The 21,231-nt window shown below is 31.8% G+C and overlaps 1 protein-coding gene across 1 annotated transcript; it reads left to right on the top strand.

Annotated features, from left to right (window-relative positions):
- Positions 1-263: 263 nt before the first annotated feature.
- Positions 264-20,662, top strand: LOC143058363 (guanylate kinase-like). Its single transcript, XM_076231866.1, has 8 exons — positions 264-384; positions 11,665-11,811; positions 13,018-13,059; positions 13,433-13,529; positions 14,944-15,082; positions 17,915-17,999; positions 18,765-18,850; positions 20,110-20,662. The coding sequence occupies exons 1-8, from the start codon at positions 327-329 to the stop codon at positions 20,152-20,154; spliced, it is 699 nt and encodes a 232-aa protein (XP_076087981.1). The 5' UTR covers positions 264-326; the 3' UTR covers positions 20,155-20,662.
- Positions 20,663-21,231: the final 569 nt, after the last annotated feature.

Genomic DNA, 21,231 nt, shown 5'->3' on the forward strand with positions numbered 1-21,231 from the left:
GGTTACGGAACAAGCACCTGTCCCTTGAAAATAAATAACTCGCTCTCCGTGTATTCTGTAGGTTTATTATTATTATGTGTTGTACAATTGAATATTTTTTATTTCTAATATAAATAATTTACAAACCAGCATTAACGTTAACAGCTGGTTAAACTTTATTTAAGATAAACTATCAGGGTAAAGAGGTAAAGACCCCCGAGGAATGTTGATTGCACTGGAATCTACTAAATCAAGGTGCTACCGAAGCTTGAAGTATTTTTCAAAAATCTCAATCATTCTAAACATTTTACAGACACAGTCGTGTCACCAACAACACTTTTTGCCGAATGTTCAACGTGTTATATAGAAGAAGTGTGTCGTCTTGTTTTAATCGTTTTGTTCGAGGTAAATACTTTAGAAGGCGTGTCAAGATTTTTACAGCCCTAATTATGTATATGTCATAGATTATAAATCTGGTAGTACTTTTTTTGTATTTCCCTTCCTGATCAATCCTGATTTATATAACTTTAAAAATCCTTCAATTTGGCTCAAAATTAACAGGATATATATGAGGGTGAAAATACCCTTTACCGTAAGTCGTCAAACGGTTATTTTTGGCTACTGTTATCATCAAATTGGTTAAGATTTTACCTTGATTGGTCAAAATATCCTTATCGTGATTCGTCAGGTGACTGAAATAATTATCGTTAGCATTATTTTGGTGAAAAAAAATTGTGTGTTTCGTCAAATTCAGCTGATCTTTTTTTTATGGTCTAAAAGAAAGTACATTTTATCATCTTGCACTTAAAATTACCGTTTCCAGGTAAGGAACCGAATTCATACTGAATGTGTATGGTCCCGCGAAAACTTAGCTCATTGCCTGGCAAGGCAGCAAGTCCTCTCAAAGTTATATACATTTAAAATGTTCGCCAATTTACAATTAAAATTATATACACTCTATGCTGTTCACTTCCTTCCAGAGCCTGCTTTGAGAGCAGCTCTGAAACCCTCTATCGAGTCAGCTGATGTTGTTTTAGCTGGAAGTTGATTCCAATCCCTGATGGTTTTTGGAAAGAATGACCGTCTATAGGTTTCATGCAGTTTTTGTTCTTTCCAAGTAAAAGCGGCCTATACCTCTGGTGCGGCTGTCATTGGGTATTAGATATTGTTGTCTATCTATATCAATAAGCCCATGCTGGATTTTAAATAGCATACATAATTTGTTGGTTTTTCTTCTTTCTTCCAGGCTTTGCCACTGTAATTGTTTAACCATGTGTGTTACACAGCCAAGTGTTCGGTCTGAGTAGTTATTATGAACAAATCTTGCTGCTCTTTTTTGAACTTGTTCCAATGATTTAATCTTTTTTTGGCTCCATGGATCCCAAACTGTACAGGCATATTCCACTGAAGCCGTGAAGGTCTTACCATGGCTGTATATGCTGCTGCTTTTACTGGTTTTGTGCAGTCTTTCAGATTTCTTTGGATAAATCCCAATGTTTTATTTCCTTGGTCTACAATATTATCAACGTGTCTATCCCAAGATATGTTGTTACTGATAGTTACGCCTAAGTATTTGCTTGCATCACCATTGTCTAGTGTATGTCTGTGGAGTTTGTATGATGTATCTCTCACTTATTTGTTTTTCTGCGTTATTCTTATAACTATGCATTTTTTGGTGTTAAAACTCAAATGCCATTTATTCTCCCATTCTTCCAATGATGTTAAGTCTTTTTGCAAAAGGTCGCTGTCTGCCTGGCTGTTTACTGTTCTACCCTCATACATACTCATGATACTAGTCCAAATATTTATAGGTTGTCTTGCAAGGCTATTTTAATGTGTCACAGTTAAAAAAATAAAAAAGCCTTGCAAGATGTCATAATTATCAAAAAACATAAAAACAAAAATACTTTGACCTGTAAGGCTGTATGACCTGGCTAAAGGAGACTTAAAAACAATAGAAAATTTCTTAGCAGTCCGAATTTGTCAGGAATTTGTTCAATTTGATTTTTTATTTCATTTAATGTCTTATTGTATATTGTAAAGCCCCTAGCAGTTGTAGGGGAGGTGCATTAAGTTTTATCCTTTCCTTTCGTATGTCCCAAACTCAATTAAATGTTCTGATTTTATATCAAAACACAGAGCAAGTTTGAAATATGGCCCTTAAAAACAAAAACGTTATAATTTATGCCTGTTTCCAGGACATATGGTATATCATTGTCCGTCTTTCCATGGTCAACATGTCAAACATTAACTCAAAAACATTTTAACCAATTTGCATGAAACATTGGTGAATTGTAACGTTTATATCTATTGATGTGAGCTCCCTTTTGTTATTTATAATTTTACATTTAATGTTCCAAGTTTTGGGGTTTTATTCATTAAAAAAAGGGGGGGTTCCAGTTTTTAGAAAATAACTCAAAAACTCTATCACTAATTTGCAAGAAACTTTGGTGAATTGTTTATATATATTGATATGAGCTACCTTTCGAATTTTGTAAATTTTTGATTTTATGTTTTTGAAGTTTTATTCATTAAAAAAAGGGGTTTTCCAGCTTTCAGTCAATAACTCAAAAATGCTTCCAGCAGTTTTCATGAAACTTGGGTAAATTGCTTATATCTATTGTTGTAAGCAACAGTTCCATTTTTATAAATTCAAATTTTATGATTCTGATTAAAAAAAAGGGTGATTTTCAAGTTTACAGACAATATGATATTGTCAATATCCCTTAAGCATGTGAAGTGCTTTGAGCAGTTTTTATAAAAACTTGGTGGCTGATATATATCTATTTAGATAACTTCCCTTTAGTTATTTTTATAAATTTCTGATATGACATTGAGAAGTTATTGATCTTTATTCTTTGAAAATGCCACGGTCATATCATGTGCTCATGGTGGAGCTGATTTAATTTCATTATTATTCCACCAAAGACAATTTATTTTATTCAACAATTAATGAGATCAAAGACATCATAACTATGCACAAAAAATGCTCCTAAAACAAGTAATAAAGTCCTAAATATGTCCTTTTGTCAGTTTGTTTCATAAACTTCAAGAAAAATATATGTATGCATTGAAGACCAGGCCTCACGGTCATAAAACTTTCGAGCATGATTTTTGTACTCAGACTCGAAAAATCAACCAATCAAATTGCTGGATTTTATGTTTCGAGCATGATTTTTGTGCTCCGAGCACTGAGCAAAGTTTTATGCCTCCAAGGCCTGTTGGTGACCTTCTGCTGTTGTCTGCTCTATGGTCGGGTTGTTGTCTCTTTGGCACATTCCCCATTTCCATTCTCAATTTTATGTACAATTTGTTTAATGATATATTTAGGCCATAAAAAAAGAATATGTTTGTTTACCCAAGCGCTACCTACCCAGAAAAAAGCTGCCTACTCAAATTCTTTTATTGTCCTGATTTGAAGAAGTTTTTTTTAATCAGATAGGCATGAAGACTAATAAACACCCGATACTTCAATTTCTCTTTTTGAAAAAAAAAAGAAAATGCCTACCTACCTACCCACTGTCTCAACCTTTGGGTAGGATTTGGGCAAATCAAAATTTTTTTAATTGTGGCTTTACCATATGAATATCTGAATAAGTTTATTAAACCTTCAATACCAATAAGATTACATTTTCAATAAATATGTTGGAGGGCAAACAGACCAAGTGTTGACAAGCATGTATTCTGACAAGCAACAATAGATTTTGAATTATCATGATTATGATGTCAAATGTTTTGAATTGTGATGCAATATTTTACTGTTCAAAACAGTTTCCAACTTGTGTGATTTAAAGTGATGTCCAATAAATTTTCATACAAGTGTAAATTACATGTAGATTATATGTCTAATGACCCAGTTTTACTGTTCTAGGATTTTTTTTTTTTTTTTTAAACATGAGTTACAATATTAATAGAAGGAATCAAGACGTCTTTATTAATTCGACTACTGTAGACCTAAAATTCTAGTAATACTAGACCAGTTAAAAAACAACATAGACCAGCTGTTAGACCACATTTAAGAATCTTCTCATGGCATGGATTTGGATCATCTGTATTTGAAAATATGTTATACAAACAAAAAAAAGTGATTATGGATTATTGGAATTTTTCTTTCATATTTTTGGTTTTTACCAAAGTCAAGCATTGTGAAGTGATATTTCAAGTGTCAAGTGATATATAAGAAGTAGAATATTCTTTATATTCTTGAATAGCTAAGTTTTACTACAAAACATGTGTATATGGATTTTCTTTATAATTTATATATCAATTTTTCTTTAGAACAAAATATATATAAAGAAAATCCTTTGTCTTGTCAAATTCTTCAGAAATGTACTGCTATTGAACATGGTGAATAATTGTCTTCTGATGTACTCTAATTTGCCTACAACTTTACCTTTATATGCAGTGACCTAAACCACAAGACCTCTTGTTAATTCTTTGACAACAAAGTACATGTGTGCTGCAAGGGGGGAAATCCAAAACTGATGGACTCACCAGTTTTCAAAATGATGAGTTCAGGACTTGTGGACTCACCAGTTTTAAAAATGATGAGTGCAGACAAATTTTAATGAGTCCAGGACTCAGGGACTCACCAGGAGTTCAGATTTTCATGATTCAAGGACATGTGGACTCACCAGTTCCAAGAATGGTGAGTTCAGAGCACTTTTCATGAGTCCAGGACAAGTGCCTTGAAGTGGACTCATAAGTTTTGAAAATAATGAGTTCAGACAGATTTTCATGAGTCCTGGACTCTTCGACTGGCCTGAGTGAGAACCTGTATAATATGTTTTATATGTATGAATTTTTTGCCTGATTACACATCAGAAAAATGTGTTTGTATTGATGAAAATTAAATCATAATCAATTTAAAAGTTAAAATTCATTAACCATTCTGTATTTTTTAAATACAATTAAGACATTGGATATAAGTACTACATGTTTACTACATATACATGTATGTCAAAATCATTCATGTTTCCCTTAGTTTTCCAGGAATAAAAAAATGCAGTTTACATGGTATACTTGTTAGATTTTACAGGTAAAATGCATGTACAAATTATATGTTATTCAGAAAAAAACATGCATCCTATCAAATTTTGTTGACAAGTAATTTTATTTAAAGATGTGCAAACCAGGATGCACCATACTGTATACATGACCAGTTTTCAAAATTTGATTAAAATGTGTGATTTCTTAACTTTTTTAGGTAAGAGTATAAAAATGACTAAGATCATTACTGATGATTTAATTTTTAACATGATTACATTGAACCTGTACCTATTTTCATGGATTTAGTAGATATTGGTAAACCCCAAATTTTACAAATTTTGTATATAAATGACTGTGGATTACTTTTTTCCCTGGGTACAAATTTTCATTGATCAAAGAAAACTTGTATATATAAAAAAGAAGATGTGGTATGATTGCCAATGAGACAACTGTCCACAAGAGACTAAAATGACACAGACATTAACAACTATAGGTCACCGTACGACCTTCAACAATGAGCAAAGCCCATACCGCATAGTCAGCTATAAAAGGCCCCATTAAGACAATGTAAAACAATTCAAACGAGAAAACTAACGGCCTTATTTATATAAAAAAATTAATGTTCGTTGCTATTTAACTTCGGGGTTTTGCTGAGGTCTGAATGCAAGCCTATATGAAATTTGTCAATCGTTAAGGATTTAACTTCGTGGTTTACCTGTACCCACGAAATCCACGAAAAATTGATATCCAACGAATAATAATGAATCCACAGTAGGCTTTTATGCTGACTTCGTTGGGCATAACCATAAAATTCTACATCCACAAAAATAAGACATTTTTCTCTTGATTGTACCCACAAAAATAATTAAATTAGCAGTATTTAATCTGACTTAAAGAACTATAAGTAATGGTCATTTGCTATTCTAAAAAAATTATCATATGAGCTCAGCTTCGTATAGAAATCGACCTTAAATGCAAGCGCATGAATATGTATTCATGTAAAATACTTTGATTAATTTTGGATCAATTTGGAAATCAAAGAAAAGATTATTTTTAAAGGTTTTTTGTAAGGTTCTCATTAAACATGTACAACATTTGCAGGTAAATATCAATGTATCATGATATAGTCAATGCACATATATATATCTTTATTTTTGAATTTTGTGATCTAAATGAAAATGTTACAAATTTCTATCATAAACACTTTTAATACATCCGCAAAAAAATGTTTGCATCGTATAATGCTATCATGTCTGCATCGACATCGTCCGAAGACACATTTAGTTTCCGGACAATATCTTTAGTTTTAGTGAATGGATCTCTATAAATTATTACCAGAAGGTTCAATACCACTAAAGGAAGTTTGGGATTGATTTGGGGTTTATGGTCCCAGTAGTTAAGTAATTAGGAACCAAAAAGGGGGCACAAAATGAGCATTTTGCAGTTTTCAAACAATAACTTGTGTTCAAGTGTATGAATTTCTCTAAAATTATTCCACAAGTTTCCATACCATGAAGGGATGGTTAGTATTGACTTTAGGTGGTTATGGCTCAAAGTGTTTTGGAATTAGAGGCTTAAACGGGGGGAAAACTAGGTTATTCTGGTCAATTGACAATTAAGACAATTTAAAAGCATTGTAAGGGAGGTAATTCAAAAGCATTTAACATACATTGTTGGTTATGTTCAGATATACCTCCCTTACTCTTCTTGTAAATTATGTATAAAGGAATTAATGTCAGGTTTTGGACTAATTGCAAACTAGAGGCTCTCAAGAGCCTGTGTCGCTCACCTTGGTCTATGTGCATATTAACAATGGACACAGATAAATTCATGATAAAATGGTGTTTTGGTGATGGTGATGTGTTTGTAGATCTTTCTTTACTGAACATTCTTGTTGCTACAATTATCTCTATCTATAATGAACTTGGCCCAGTAATTACAGTGGAAAATATTTTGTAAAAATTTATAAAAATTTACAAACATTTATGAAAATTGTTAACAATTGACTATAAAGGGCAATAACTCCTTAAGGGGTCAATTGACAATTTTGGTCATTCTGACTTATTTGTAGATTTTATTTTGCTGAACCTTATTGCTGTTTACAGTTTATCTCTATCTATAATAATATTCAAGATAATAACCAAAATCTGCAAAATGTGCTTAAACTTACTAATTCGGGGGCAGCAACCCAACAACAGGTTGTCCGATTTGTCTGAAAATTTCATGGGCAGATACCACTTGACCTGATAAACAATTTTACCCCATGTCAGATTTGCTCTAAATGCTTTGGTTTCAGAGATATAAGCCAAAATCTACTTTTCACCTCTATGTTCTATTTTTAGCCATGGTGGCCATCTTGGTTGGTTGGCTAGGTCACGCCACACATTTTTTAAACAAGATACCCCAATAATGATTGTGGCCAAGTTTAGTTAAATTTGGCCCAGTAGTTTCAGAGCTAGGAGAAGATTTTTGTAAAAGATAACAAAAATTTACGAAAAATTGGTCAAAATTGGCTATAAAGGGCAATAACTCCTTAAGGGGTCAACTGATAATTTTGGTTATGTTGACTTATTTGTAGAACTTACTTTGCTGAACATTATTGCTGTTTACAGTTTATCTCTATCTATAATAATATTCAAGATGATAACCAAAAATGGCAAAATGTCCTTAAAATTACCAATTCAGAGGCAGCAACCCAACAACAGGTTGTCCGATCCATCTGAACATTTCAGGGCAGATAGGTCTTAACCTGATAAACAATTTTACCAAATGTCAGATTTGCTCTAAATGCTTTTGTTTCAGAGATATAAGCCAAAATCTACATTTCACCCCTATGTTCTATTTTTAGCCATAGTGGCCATCTTGGTTGGTTGGCCGGGTCACGCCACACATTTTTTAAATTAGATACCCCAAAGATGATTGTGGCCCAGTTTGGATTACTTTGGCCAAGAAGTTTCAGAGGAGAAGATTTTTGTAATAGATTACTAAGATTTACGAAAAATGGTTAAAAATTGACTATAAAGAGCAATAACTCCTAAAGGGGTCAACTGACCATTTCGGTCATGTTGACTTATTTGTAAATCTTACTTTGCTGAACATTATTGCTGTTTACAGTTTATCTCTATCTATAATAATATTCAAGATAATAACCAAAAACAGCAAAATTTCCTTAAAATTACCAATTCAGAGGCAACAACCCAACAACGGGTTGTCCGATTCATCTGAAAATTGTAGAGCAGATAGATCTTGACCTGATAAACATTTTTACCCCATGTCAGATTTGCTCTAAATGCTTTGGTTTTCGAGTTATAAGCCAAAAACTGCATTTTACCCCTATGTTCTATTTTTAGCCATGGTGGCCATCTTGGTTGGTTGGTGGGGTCACGCCACACATTTTTAAACTAGATACCCCAATGATGATTGTGGCCAAGTTTGGTTTAATTTGGTCCAGTATTTTCAGAGGAGAAGATTTTTGTAAAAGTTAACTACGCCGGACGACGACACCGGACGCCGGACACCAAGTGATGGGAAAAGCTCACTTGGCCCTTCGGGCCAGGTGAGCTAAAAAGGGGGATGGTATGAGTTTTCAAAAAAAAAATTCCAAATTTTTGAAAAGTTTTAAAGAAGAAATTTTTAATTGCAATATTGGGCAATAGATTTGTAAGATCTTGACATTTGTTTAGTGTCAGTAACTCATATTATGTCAAAAATTTGATCACAATCCAAATTCAGAGCTGTATCAAGCTTGAATGTTGTGTCCAAATTACTTGCCCTAATTGTTCAGGGTTCGACATCTGCGGTTGTATAAAGCTGTGCCCTGCGGAGCATCTGGTTTATCATGTTTATCAATAAAAAATATGAAGTTTTTATGCTATTTTATCTGTCATTAATTTTTAAAATGATGTTTATGATTAACAGACTAATCCAGAACAAGCATCTACAGATAGGTTTAAAAAAAAAGTATCTTTTCTACATGTTCTACTTGTAAATAGGATGAAATTCAGTTATGCGAGTACAAATGTAGCAACTAGGAAATATAAAATGAGCCATCTTTTAACCACCAAGAAAATGATATATGATCAGTGAAGAGTGAATGCTAATCATAATATTTTCTATTTGTCCTTCAAGAATTGCGTGTAATTAGCTTAGGAGATGGAAAAGAACTTTCATCTTCATGATCTTGATAATTAAGAAAAAAATCCCAAGTTTAATTAACATACTTTCTTTGATGTTTGACAAATTTGACATTGCCGTAGAATTTTGTAGAAAGATTTGCTTTTCTTAATTTTCATCATCTTTCTTTTCATCTTGATTGATTTCCTGATTAATGATCATATAGATTTTTATCTTTGATTTGAGAATAAATATTACAAGGGAGGTAAATCAATTATTTCATCATATAAATTTCTTTTAATGAACCACCTAGGTCATTTTTGTAGGTGCATTTTGTTTTCCGGTCTGTGCCTCTGTTTATCCGCCTGTCTGTCCCACTAGAGGTTTAATTTTTTGGTCAAGGTAGTTTTTGATAAAGTTGAAGTCCAATCAACTTGAAACTTAAAACTTGTGTTCCCTAATCCCTATGCTATTATCTTTCTGATTTTAATGCCATTACAGCCAAATTATAGTTTTGACCACAATTTCACTGTCCATTGAACATAGAAAATGATAGTGAGAGTGGGGTAATAATCCTTACAAATTTACAGCACTGAATTGATGATTCTTCAAATTTTTCTAAAGAATGTGTTGCAAAATTAACAAAAATTGATAGGAATCAATATATTTTTTCAGGCCATGTCCTTGTCTGGCCTGTGCTTATTTCAAGGAGTTTATTGCTGTGTCGTATAATTAATCACAATCCAAATTCAGATCTGTATCAAGTCTGAATGTAGTGACTCCATACTTGCATGAACTGTTCAGGGTTCAACCTCTTCTGTTGTAATAAGCTGCACCCAGGGTAAAATTTTAGATGTATAAGTTTTGCTTACTCTTTACACTGTGGAGTGTGGATGGTTACAGGTCGGTACCAAAATCCTCTCCAGTTGAAGTGTAATATCATTGGTTTATCTCTTGAAACGAGCTATTGATTGGTAATTGAGAATATTTCTCTGATAACCAATACTTTAATTAAGATATTGTATTTTATCACGAACAAACTCTTACATTGCTTGTTTATACATCTGAGGTAAGCTGTTTGAATTGTTTATTACTTTATATGCATAATCATTAAAGGGGTACATTTCCCTAATTTTGAACACACATTTTATACATACATGACATAAGCTTAAATAAGGTTGAAATAACTTCAATAAAGATTTTATGATGTTCAAGTTTGAATTTTTCCATTAATTATTATTTGATTATTGGTTCTATGATTTTATCAATTTGTCTCATACATTGGATTTCTAAATTATAATATGCAATAGTGAATCTGTTCCAGCAGTGTGCACTGTCCTTTTGAATAAATAAATTCATAAGTGAAAAGATTCTGTTAAAGACTTATATTTTGCCCAGGGATGCATGTATTGAAAATTAATCGTAGAACATTTTGACAAAATATTTACTTTGGCCAGTTGACAAAATATTAGAAATACAAGAAATTTGAACCAGACAATTTTCAGGAATAATTTCATTGGATATACAATGTACATGTACAAATGATGTACATTGTATATATACCAGTTTGACAAACACTAATTTTGATCATTGAGAAGCCAATGATTTTTTTTTACATGTTTTACTGTATGTGATTTGTTTGGTTTTGAAGAGCTTAATCCCTTAGGTGCGCTCAATCTAATTAAAAACCGATCTCTCATCACTCCTGTTTCTGATATGTCGCGTGGGAGATCTAACAAAACCCGCTTTGAGGTCACATGTGAGTGACCTCATAGGTGTGTCTTTTTCGACCAATGAAATTGAGTCTTCCACGATCTTGGAAGTTTAACGTAAGGCAAAGGGATGTAACTCATTTTATTTACGACGAAATCGTCAGTCAAAATAATTCATAAACTTTTTTGATTGGCTTATTAATAGGTCGTCAACTCATTTGCATATCTTTATAAATTCATAACTTTTAGTTCACTCACATGTGACCTCAAAGCTGGTTTCGTTAGATCTCCCACGCGACATATCAGAAACAGGAGCGATGAGAGATCGGTTTTTAATTAGATTGAGGTGCGCTTGTACCTCCTTAAGCACTGATAAACATTTAAATTAGATGGCCATCAATGTTGTTAAGATATTTCTATCTATCAGGGGAATCTCCTTACAGTGCCCAAGTACTGTGGATTCATTATTATTCGTTGGATACCAATTTTTGTGGGTTTCGTTGGTACAGGTGAACCACAAATTAAAATGTTCAACGAATATCATATTTTTAATAGACCTTGTATACAGAGATTGGCAAAACCACGAAATCAAATGCCCACGAATATACAAGTGTTTAGCAATCCACGAAAATTGATATCCACGAAAAAATAAATGAATCCACAGTAGTTGTTTTATTTTGGTCAGTTTCGTACACTTTTATAGCTGTATCTGTGTTTCACTCATTGTTGAAGGTCATAATGTAATCTATAGATGCTAACCCTCTACGTCATGTTATCTTTGGTGGAGAATTGTCTCATTGGACGGTAATCATAATGATACCTCATCAAATTTTTATGAATTTTTATTAAATAATGTCATCTTTTTTTTCAGTGTCCCTTCGTGTTTGCCATTACTCCACCTTTGACATGACATCTTTCCGACCTATTGTAATCAGCGGACCGTCTGGAGGTGGTAAAAGTACACTGTTAACACGCCTCTTCAAAGAATTCCCAGACTGCTTTGCATTTAGTGTTTCGCGTAAGTATTAAAATTTATGAATTTTACGAAAACTGTGTTTAAATGTTCTTAAAGTTAGACCACGGTTAGATCGAATAGGATGACTATGTAAATTGTCAGATATTTGTTGCTGCATGCCTATTGTTCATAGGATTTTATACCAATGTCCGTCTGGATGCAGGTCACACATCTTAATAAAAACTAGAGACTGTTTTAATATTTCATATACATTTAACTTGTATCATGTGTTTAATGTTTATTTGAAAGACATTTTGCATTAATCTAAATTTGAATTCATACTTGTCACTTCATTGTTTCAATGCGTAACAGTAAAATTGTTTAGATTATAATACACTTGTAAATAATTATTCCAGTATTATTGAACCTATTCATTTGAAACCTATTTGGGGATCACTAAATCATATTGTAAATGGAAACTTCATTTGAAATTTTACCCACAAATTTAATACATGTATAACACTCTGATTAGTCATTTTAGTAGGGACTTGTAATTAAAATACTATTTTGTTTCTATGAATGGTTAAGTATCGCATCATGATCTGAGTTACTCAATTAACAAGAAAAATCATTTCAAATAGCACCCATTACATCTAATCAATATAGCATCAGTGATCACATTACCATAAAAAAAAGTTCAGTAAAAAGGTTCATAGAGCTTATAATTATTATTGTTATATATGAACCAAATTAAAATAAAACGTTTGTATTTCGTATATCAATGCTATCAAGGGTTTGTATTTCGTATATCAATGCTATCAAGGGTTTGTATTTCGTATATCAATGCTATCAAGGGCTTGTAGAGACTACATATTTTTTAAATGTTAAACAAAAATCAATATTTTGCTCCCATAGAAAATCATTGATTGATTTGATGTAGTTTGATGTGTGTATTAAAATTATGTAATCTATTTTTAACTCAAGCTTTAACACTTCCTTCCTAATAAGCATAAAAATTTGTAACCACAACTAATCTGAACTCAAAACTTTATATAACTCATTATATAGCTATAGGGAGATATCAGGCTTTAAGTTTCTTTATACTTTCTTTGTTGAATTGTTTCTTTTTGTTTTATATATTATAGTTTTTTGTTTGCTAAAGCCAACAAGAGAAGAGAAAAAAGTTTGTGTAATGATTGGTGGGTTATAAAAAGTTCATAGTTTTCCTATCATGACAATGTTTAAAAATAGTTTCTATGTTATTTATAGATACGACTAGAAATCCACGAGCGGGTGAACAAGATGGAAAAGGTAAATTGTCACAACAACTTGATTTAGCAAGAAAAGTTCTCAAAGGACCTACAATGTACTCCTACCTAACTTCCAAAGAGAGTAAAAACTTTGTTTACATAGCATTTCATAACAATTAAGCCAAATTTTGCAGTTCTATTTCAATCCAGTGAGAATTTAATCACTTGAACTTTTATTTTCATAAATGTATGAAAAATATGAACAAGAGTTGATGTCAAGATTGTTTATTATTATAATTGTTAGTATTTTGCCCAATAATGCAGAAATTTTCATTTAACACAATTCAACCTTTTTGCGTCCATTTCTTAATCTTGAAAGCTAATTTTTTATTTTGTTTTGTAAAGAGTTTGTACTTTGTATAATTCCTTTTCAGATTATTTCTTTGTTACAAGACCAGACTTTGAGTCATTAATGGCAGAGAATGGTTTTTTAGAACATGCAGAATTCTCAGGGAATAGATATGGAACAAGGTATGATGTTTTCTTACTCTAATTTATTTTTTTGGTTTTCTGTTTTAATAAAGTTTCAGAAGAGACTAATAAACACTAATAAAACATGATGTCAAAAAAGGATGGACAACCCCATGCCAAAATTTTTTTTTAAAATAAAAATTACACAAAAACTGTGCAATAGACTATTCATGCTATTGATTGAAGAATTTCAAATAAACAATAGCTGACTATGCGGTTGGGCTTTACCTATAGTTGTTAATGTCTGTATCATTTTGGTCTATTGTTGACAGTTGTCTCATTGGCAATCATACCACATCTTCTTTTTTATAAAAACCTATTAGTAAACTCTGTCAGAGTAAAAACTTCTTTGTAATTCTCTCTATTTTGATAGTTTAAATTGCTCTTTTGACAAGAAATTACCCCACGCCTCCACATTGTCACTGGACAAATAAAATAACTCCTAGAAAAAAAATTGAATCATAATTTCCTGCTGATATGCACATCTACATGTACACAGTATGACCTTATTATCTACAAAGTTTCATGAAATTATGTTGTGTGTTTTCACAGGAGTTGCATTAACAAACTGTTGCAAAAGTTTATAGAGGTAACTAAAATGAAAGTTCAAAGGGGCGTAACTCCTAGAAAAAAACTTTGTCATTAGATCTCGGATACAGTCAAAACTGTAAAAAGTATCATTTTACCATTATTTCCTGTCAATATGCACATCTACAAATAATTTTTTTTACATAATACATGTATGTCCCTATTATCTTCAAAGTTTCATGAAATTCTATTGTGTGGTTTTGGAGGAGTTGGGGTGGTCAAGAACAGGTCTATCCGACAGACGACGGGTCAAAAACATAATAACGAAGGCAATAAATTATGTTGGGTATAAAAATTTGGTGACAAATGTCATTTGTTTTTTTCACGATTGGGGAAAGACTGATGAAATGATGGCATCATAAATCGTAAAAATATATTATCCATGTCCATTTTTTGACCACCTCTTAGTTTGGGGATAAAATATGTCAAGGAAAATCATCTGTTGTCTCACTTTCTACACCATAAGTCTTTCATAATGAGCAAAATAAAGTGAATATATATAGTCTGATTAAATCAAAATTGTACAAAAACAAAGGCATAGTAATAAAAATTGTGTAAATAAATTCCTGAAAATAGACTAAAATTAAATATATGTTTGACTCCAATTTAATTTGTCTAGGATTGTCAGTTTTGCTACCAAGGCTTGTGGTTCTCTCAGTGCACCTTGTCTTCCTTCACAAATAAAAACTGACTGCCAGGAAATTGCACAATAGCACTGAAAGTGGCATTAAACACTAATCGATCAATATATCTTGTTTGTCTATCCTCATTGTTAAGGAAAAAAACTAGATGATAATACTTTAAATATCTGTTTCTTACCTTTCAGTAAAAAAGCAGTAGAAGATATACAAAAGACTGGTAGAATATGTATATTGGATGTAGAAGTTAATGGTGTGAAAAATATAAAAAAGACAGATTTCAATGCTAGATATGTGTTCGTCAAACCTCCTAGTATGGAGGTGTTGGTAAGTATAAAAGACAGATTTCAATGCTAGATATGTGTTTGTGAGACCTCCTAGTATGGAGGTGTTGGTAAGTATAAAAGACAGATTTCAATGCTAGATATGTGTTTGTGAGACCTCCTAGTATGGAGGTGTTGGTAAGTATAAAAGACAGATTTCAATGCTAGATATGTGTTCGTCAGACCTCCTAGTATGGAGGTGTTGGTAAGTATAAAAGACAGATTTCAATGCTAGATATGTGTTCGTGAGACCTCCTAGTATGGAGGTGTTGGTAAGTATAAAAGACAGATTTCAATGCTAGATATGTGTTTGTGAGACCTCCTAGTATGGAGGTGTTGGTAAGTATAAAAGACAGATTTCAATGCTAGATATGTGTTTGTGAGACCTCCTAGTATGGAGGTGTTGGTAAGTATAAAAGACAGATTTCAATGCTAGATATGTGTTTGTGAGACCTCCTAGTATGGAGGTGTTGGTAAGTATAAAAGACAGATTTCAATGCTAGATATGTGTTTGTGAGACCTCCTAGTATGGAGGTGTTGGTAAGTATAAAAGACAGATTTCAATGCTAGATATGTGTTTGTGAGACCTCCTAGTATGGAGGTGTTGGTAAGTATAAAAGACAGATTTCAATGCTAGATATGTGTTCGTCAAACCTCCTAGTATAGATGTTTTGGTAAGATGATTTGATGACTTTTTTTAGAGCTAATTTCTTTATGTGTGTAGAGTAAGACTTTGGTTGGCTTGATTACTTTGTTTGTATATTGTATAATTGTACATGTATTTAGGATGACGTCCAATCAAATTTAATATGTATATACATGTTTAACTATGCTGATCTATATTGTTTTCAAATGTCAATCTTAATTACAACATTTATACGAAAAAGCAAGCCAGTTACAGAGCTCCAGATAAGAATTCACAAATTGGGTTTTTTACCCACCATTTTCTTATATAATTGGGTGATAAAGTATTTTGATTGCATTATCAATTCCAATTCACCCTCATGTTAATATCAAATTGGGTTTTTCACCACCAAGCTCCTTAATGTATTGGGTTTTTTCATCAACACAATATTGAATATTTAGGCAATATCAACCCCAGATTTTTTTTCCATCTTAAATATGTTTCTTTCTTTGTTTAGCTGTTTTATTTGGTTGAGGGTTAGGGTTATTTGCTAGCTGTTTTATTTGGTTTATTGACTGAGAAGCAATTGTAGGTTTAATTTGTGTTCCGTTTCAAACCTGCCAGTTTTGTATTTTCTCATATAAACTGTAAAAAAACGGATATGTGTATTCACAGGCACTCGTCTTATACCTTTATATAATAAATTCTTAGACCAGTGCCTGTGTGTGTATTCATTAATTAACGGTAAAATGAAAAAAAAAATAGTATATAAACTCTAATTATACTTGAATGTTTTTGTTTTATTCCAATTTTCATAAATCTGGGTTTAGTTGTCTTTTATTAGAACTTTTGGTTTCTGATGCTTTATAATGTCATAATTGATTTGGCCTTTCATTTTTTCCAACTGATTTCGTTTTTGAGGACACCCTGCTTTTATTAGCAATGTTCTCATTAAGGTACGCACACACGCCCTAAAAACACTGGCTGAGTCATGTTATCATCATAACTTTCCCTAAGCTTTTTAAAAGAAGCAGAAAACATGCTTCTATTCAATATTTTTACCGGAATTCACTTTTGTTTTAATTCAATGTATGTTATGATAAATCCTGAGCAATGCGAAAAAATATGACTTCATGACACATGCTAATTGGATAAACGCCGAGAAGATCGAAATGTTTTCAAAAATAAGTGTACCTATTGAGCAACGGAAAACTCCAACAGGGACCCATTTCAGCTACTTGATGCAGGGATCTTTTTTTTAAACGAAAGGAAATTTCCAATTATAAATATTATAAAAATAGTTTACGCGACGACTGTAAACCGATAAGGGTAAATAACGCAAATGGTAGCCAATAAAAGGGTTGAGAACTCATGGTTTTGGAATATAATTGGGTTTTCCTTTGAATTAATTGGGTTATTGAACCCTGCAATGGGCAATTGCATGGGTTTTTTTATTATTTGTATTGCGTGATCACGCAAATACGCAGCTTATCTGGAGCTCTGCAGTTAACAAAAGTCTTACTCGACAAGCATTGGGAAATAAGCTCTTACACACAATAAGAAAAATCTACAGAACACTCGTTATTATTGCATTGTTCCAATTATTGCAAAGGACTATCACTTTTCCTAAGGATTCTCTCTGGGCAGTCCAGTAACCAACACCATTAAAAACTTACCACTATGCATGAAATAGGATTTTGGAATCAGGACCAACCCTCGACCCTCATACTTAGTATGACAAAGTATATATTCTACTTGTTGAGAGTTGAACTAGGATTTGATATGTATTGTCAATTTATATGACCCACTTATTGGCATTATGTTTTTCGACTTTTGTTCGTTCATCCGTCTGTCCCCATTCAGGTTAAAGTTTTTGGTCTAGGTAGTTTGGAAGTTGAATTCCAATCAACTTGAAACTTAGTACACATGTTCCCAATGATATAATCTTACTAATTTTAATGCCAAAAATAAATCTATTTTTTACCCCAATTTCAGGGACTACTAACATACAAAAATGATAATCTAGCGGGACATTCCTGTACTATGGACAAATTCTTGTTTTATCCTCAGACATCCACTTCTTTTTACAATATTTGACATTTCAGTGGGGTAAACTGAGTATAAAAATGATGTATTCTTGTTGAGAGTTGAAACGGGATTTTATATGTATTGTCAATTTTTGTTATTATCTGAACTTCTGTATTTTTATAGGTTGAAAGATTAAAATCACGAGGAACAGAAACAGAAGAAAGTTTACAGAAAAGAATAAATTCAGCAACAGAGTCTCTGGAATATGGTATGAGAGAAAGATTTTCTTATAATCATGCCTTCCCAAAAAGAAATTGGAAAGAGGGAGTTTAGAAGAAATAGATTTATCAGTTTTAAGACATTTTTCTTCTCCAGAAAATTTCCTTTGTCCTTTTCTTCACCAAAAAATATTTTAAAAAACATCAATGTTTTTCATATTTGGAATATTAATGGGGAGGGGCTGGATGGGGTTTACATAATAGAGAGTAATTACTGATTAAAAACAAATAAAAGAGAAAAAATATAAAAAAAAAGAAAAAAAAACACAGAGAATAATGGGGTACAAAGGTATAAAGAATTCCTGTAGAAAATAAATTTTACAGAATATGTATTATTTTTAAAGATATCATAAGAAAAAACATCTTTTTTAAAGAATCCAGGAATTAATGAGTTTGACTTCTATCGACTTACATTTGTATTGTTATTATTTGGGTCTTAAATGGAAAGAAAAGAAATCAAGAATGGACATATTCTTGTTAATGACCGTTTATGAGTTATTGAAGTCTTATATTAAAAGACAAATTGATGTTTTTGGGGGAAAATATTTTAACCTGTATTGAAAGGAAAAAAATCAAGAAGTCGAACATCTTACAAAAATTCCTAAACCTCACCCAAGTACATCCTTAATGTCATTGTTCTTTATTCACAATGCATCAGAGCAAAATCAAGATAACAGTTAATTAGCTTTGATATAATCAGAGATACAGCAGCATCAGTATGTTAATCTTATAGGTGTTTTGTTTTCTTTTTTCAGCTGAACAGAAAGGCAGCTATGACCACATTGTAATAAATGATGATTTAGACAAAGCCTATGATAATTTCAGGGGATTACTTATAGAGGTACGTTATAGAATTTAAGATTGGAGGATTGGTAGCAATATTATGCAGGCATCAGCAGAATAGATATTATAGAGCCCTTTATAGAAGTAAAAACATCATCAAACACATTTTCTTACAATTTGATTAATATATATGGTGGATCATCTTAATATATTTAATGGGATAGTATTTTCTTTTTCTAAAATGTAATAAAATGTATGATGCACTGCACTATTTTTCACAAACTGGCAAAAATCATTCATGTAAATATAAATCTATGAGATAATATGAAAAGATAGGTTTACAAAATGCAATTAATCGCTTATTTTTTTCTGAATTCAAATACTGTGGATTCATTTATTTTCGTGGGTATCAATTATCGTGGATTGATGAACATTTGCATTTTCGTGGATATTTGATTTCATGGTTTTGCCAATCTGTGCATACACATCCTATTGTAAATTTGTAATTCGTTGAACATTTAAATTCATGGTTCACCTGTTTCCACGAAACCCATGAAAATTGGTATCCAACGAATAATAACGAATCCACAGTAACACCCCTGTACATTATTTGCCAGACTATCAAAGAGAGCTATTTTTATTTTACAGGCACACAAGTTTAAAATATACATCTATAAACATTTTAATACCATCTTCTTTAGAGGAGATGATTTTTTGTCCAATGGTTGCAAGAAATAATTTTGAACAAGGCTTTTTAATATAAAAAAGAAGATGTGGTATGATTGCCAATGAGACAACTGTCCACAAAAGACCAAAATGACACAGACATTAACAACTATATGTCACCGTACGGCCTTCAACAATGAGCAAAGCCCATACCGCATAGTCAGCTATAATAGGCCACGATAAGACAATGTAAAACAATTCAAACAAGAAAACTAATGCCTATAATAGAAAAACAAAGGATAGGGGGTATCCATCCATGACACAAAATCAATACATGCACAGAAACAAAAACACACAAAAAGCAAAGGAACAGTGATTTTATTGCTGTTCTTCATCTCAGTGATTACAAAGCGCAATAAGGACATCTTAATAGAATAGATAATTTACATAAGTTCATTTACATAAGTTCATTTACATAAGTTCATTTACATAAGTTCATTTACATAAGTTCATTTACATTAGTTCATTTACATAAGTTCATTTACATAAGTTCATTTACATAAGTTCATTTACATAAGTTCATTTACATAAGTTCATTTACATAAGTTCATTTACATTAGTTCATTTTATTGAAATGTTTTGTTCTTGTAGGATATTACAGCACTGCAACAAGCCAGATTAAAAACAACGAAATAATGATGGCAAAAAGATAAACTTTACTATTATCTGCATTTCTGTATTTCCAGATAGAAAATAAAACATTCCTTCTAAATGTTATAAAATAAAAATTAATTGAATTTTTATTTATGTTGGATTACTGTCTCATGATGAAACCCAACATTTATTTTATTCATAATTATGATGTAACGAATTTTAAGGGCAGATGAATTTTTTCTTCATCTGGAAATGCAGGAATGCCGATTATCTGAAAAGGTTGAATGATTCTGCAATAAAATGGTAGCTCAAAACTATTATACAGTGCAATTTGCAAGGACTGTTTTATATAATAATGCAATTGATTTTTTAGCAGCTAGAGCTTCATATTGAAAACAAATTGTAAAGTTTTGGCGGGTTTAATTTTAAGCTAACCTATAAAATCCTGTTGAACAGGAAATGTAATTGATTACTGAATATCTAAATAAATGTTTGTAAGTAATGTTTATGGAATAAGATCACTTATTTAAAGCCCCATTACTTTCTATGTTCAATTTTGCAAGATATTTTTTGTTGAATGGTCGGATAAATCCATGAATTTTGAAGGGCATTTAGGAGCATCATTGAAGAAACATTTATTGGGCAAAATATGCATAGGAGCAGTAAATAAGTTACGGTGCAGTCTGGTGTATCTGTGCACCTCAGACTTCACTCCATTCAACTGATAAAACCAATAATTGGATAATATTGTGTGAACACATTCATAGCGAACTTTTATTTCATAAAATCTATTGTTTGTATGGTTTCATCCTCTAGATTTTGTGTAATATGTGTCCAAAATTAGGGCACCCCCCTGTGCTGAGAGTTCCTCCAATGTCCTGTAATTTAGTGCATGCCTTCCAAAAATAGCTTATTTTGGATAAAGGAAAGATTTTACACTACGAAATATTGCTGAGTTTGAACCAAATACACTGCCAACGATGTAGAGCAAAAAACGAATTTCAATCTGATAAAAATTTGACTTAAATAAACAAATTTTATCTGATGATGTATTTTTTTTGGTAAATTGTAAATTTTAGAAATTGTCCAAATTTGGCAAATCACGGGATTGCACTTATT

The sequence above is a fragment of the Mytilus galloprovincialis genome, chromosome 14 (assembly GCF_965363235.1).
Source record: "Mytilus galloprovincialis chromosome 14, xbMytGall1.hap1.1, whole genome shotgun sequence".
Lineage (NCBI taxonomy): Eukaryota > Metazoa > Mollusca > Bivalvia > Mytilida > Mytilidae > Mytilus > Mytilus galloprovincialis.